The sequence below is a fragment of the Myotis daubentonii genome, chromosome 18, assembly GCF_963259705.1.
Source record: "Myotis daubentonii chromosome 18, mMyoDau2.1, whole genome shotgun sequence".
Taxonomy (NCBI): domain Eukaryota; kingdom Metazoa; phylum Chordata; class Mammalia; order Chiroptera; family Vespertilionidae; genus Myotis; species Myotis daubentonii.
In genome coordinates this window covers 32,161,103-32,164,081 of record NC_081857.1, presented here as the reverse complement: position 1 = coordinate 32,164,081, position 2,979 = coordinate 32,161,103, and the positions used below count along the sequence as shown (strand labels likewise).

The window sequence follows — 2,979 nt, the reverse complement described above, 5'->3', positions numbered from 1 at the left end:
CCTTACACATCCTTCTAAAACTGCTCAGAGTGGAGTCTACCTTAGTGGGAAGGTCCCATCTGGCTGGCTCATTGTGAGGTCTCCTTGAAGACTCCAGGCTCATGGGGGTTCCTCAGAGCCGAGGATGGGGGAATCAACAAACACCAAGAAGTTCAAGGTGCCAAGAAAGATAAGCTTTATTTTTTAATACATTTATTTTATTGATTTTTTACAGAGAGGAAGGGAGAGGGATAGAGAGTTAGAAACATCCATGAGAGAGAAACATCCATCAGTTGTCTCCTGCCCACCCCCTACTGGGGATGTGCCCACAACCAAGGTACATGCCCTTGACCAGAATCGAACCTGGGACCCTTCAGTCTGCAGGCCGACGCTCTATCCACTGAGCCAAACCGGTAGGGCGATAAGCTTTATTTTTGCACACAGATGAGGCTTTGGGAAGCAGAGTTTCCTGTAGCATTCAGGTCTCCTTGACCTAGGAATAGAGCCAAGGTCAGGAGGTGTGAGGCTCTCAGCAAAAAAGAGGGGTCCATCACCTACACAGCTAGGCAGCTTAGTTGGGGAGGAGAGAACAAGGCTGAGAGTGAGGAAAGATGTCCATTCGATGCTGGTCCTTGTCTGCGGATCTTTGGCTCCTCAAAAGTAACAGATCAGCTGCAGCCCCCAAGGCCGTGGCAACAACTGGAACAACAACAGTGTGAAGGTTCCCTCACACAGCAGGAGGAAGGCTGGGGCTGGCCTAGGCAGACGTCTGGAAACCGGTGAGACACCAGAGAGCAGCAGTCAGAAATACAGCAACTATGGATACAGCAGGAGGGAGCAGGAGGTGGGCAGGGCGCCGGGCAGGGAGGACGGGCCTGAGGGACCTGAGGGGCCTGAGGGGCCTGAGGAGGGCACTTGGGTGGGCATTTGGGGAGGCACTTGGCAGGAAGCTGGCACTTCTGCTGGCTCTGTTGGCAGGACATCTTGGAGAAAGTCCAGTTACTCTAAAAAACAATGCAGATAGTTTGAAAGTCCAGTGAATACAAATGTAATTTGTATCAGTATCTTTCTACAGAGTCTGAAGTTCCGTCATCGATTCTGTGGCTCCAGGGCCCCTACTCACAGCAGAGTAGGCCTGCTTTCCTGGCACAGGAGCAGCCAGGCAGTAGGTAAGTTAGAATTTGGTGACACCTTCTCCTGGTTCTACCAAGACTCTCTGGCTACAAAAGCAGCAACTTAGAGCGCTGAGTAGTTCCCAAAGTCTTAAATTGCTTTTATCACATCTCCTGATTTATGCGTTCTAGAAACCAGGTGTTGAGCCTGAGTCCCTGGTTATGCCACTGGTCCTCATCATTTCCCTTTTTTCCTTTCTTACATCATGGGCTCTGCCTTTAGAGCTTCCCCCAACCCCACCCCAGTCTTGAGTTAACATTCAGCCTCCTCTGGGATTGCTACTTTGGAGCCAACACAATGATTTCCACGAGCTTGATCCTCCTGCAATGACCAGTTAGTTCCCATTCTTTCCAACCTGGAGTGGCTTGATCCCATTCAGCTGATTCAGAGTGGCAGTCCCTGCCATTCCTGAACTGCCATCGGGCCAGAAAGGACACTCACCTTGTTCTCCTAACCTCAGGCAAGCGATGGGTGCGTCAAATGAAGTGAGGACACAGTGTGATCTGAGGACTTTTATACATATCCTGCACCCAACACGAGGGAATGAGCCACGATGATGTGAAAACTGTTCCCAACCAGGTGGTTATGATGACGACGTCTCACGTTCCAGGGCTCTGTCATTTTGTCACGCTCAGTCACTATTGGGTCTTCCTCATGAGTATCCTCCCCATAAACCTGGGAAGGATTTTTATAAAGATAAGAAGGTCCTGACTTATGGGGGAGTTTACAATGGCACAGCTTAGGGATTGAATTGAAGGTGTCTGGAAGAATCCAAAGCATGCTGGAGATGAAAATCTAAAGCCACAAATGTCAGATCAACCAAGGATATAGCTCAGAGTTTCTGTAGGTTCTACCAACAGGTTGGGAACCAGTAATCTAAGCACCCATGGGGCACTACTGAGTGCTCAGTGTACCTGGTTCAGATTCCAATGTACCTAAAACATTGACCAACAATGTAGCGTCATAGAAAGGTCCAGTTGGAAAGGGTTTTAGTTCCCTACTTACACTCCATATGTAGACGAAGACACTGAGCGCCAGAGAGGACAAAGGAGTTGCTCAAAGCTGTACAGAGTCTGAACTGGTAGCCAGCTTCTGAGTCTCTGATCACAGTCCCCCCTTTCAACCTGTGTGGTTATAGCCCCTGAAATCTACTGTCTCCTCAGCTCCCTCTTCCTTCATGCCACTCCCCACCCAGTGTGTTTTCCATAGTCCATCATTTCAACCATTCTTTTGCCAAGACAGTAAACTCTTCACCCCTTTGGCTTGTCAATACACTTGACTGACAAAACCTCAACCCTGGCTGAATCCTCTCTGCTATGCCTAGCTGCTATAGAAATAATTTATTTTTTAAAAAATAGATACTTTGGCAGGTTGGCATTATCATAAGATCAAGTTCATCCACCTAGGCTAGTTTCAAAGCACTGCTTGGCAATCCTATATACTTCTCCGTATTCACTACACACACACACACACACACACACACACACACACACACAAGATTTCTATCAAACCTTCTCTGCTGCCTGTGCTTAGATAATACTTCTGCTGCTTCTTGGGGCAAACAGTAGCTGTCAAATGTAAGGTACTTCCACTTCCCACTACCAGTATTCAAGCCAACCCATGCCTGCCACCCATCCTTTATGACTTCCTGTGTTAGAGGAGGAGCAGCCCCTTTCGTTTCCTAATGCCTGACTCTACTCTTTTGCTCTGGATCCTTATATCTTCAACCTCAATTACATTAGTTTCTCCTAGGAAATGCCCCTAAGGTATCTGTATTTCTGATAACAACTGGCTTGTATTTATTTTTTAATATCTATCATCCTGGAT

General features: G+C 47.7%; 1 protein-coding gene across 1 annotated transcript; it reads right to left on the bottom strand.

Moving 5' to 3' along the window:
* Positions 1–457: 457 nt before the first annotated feature.
* On the bottom strand, positions 458–962 carry LCE7A (late cornified envelope 7A). The gene is made up of 2 exons (XM_059675051.1): positions 711–962; positions 458–472 (listed from the first exon to the last, which is right to left on the bottom strand). Exons 1-2 carry the CDS (start codon positions 960–962, stop codon positions 458–460), a joined length of 267 nt encoding a protein of 88 aa, XP_059531034.1.
* Positions 963–2,979: the final 2,017 nt, after the last annotated feature.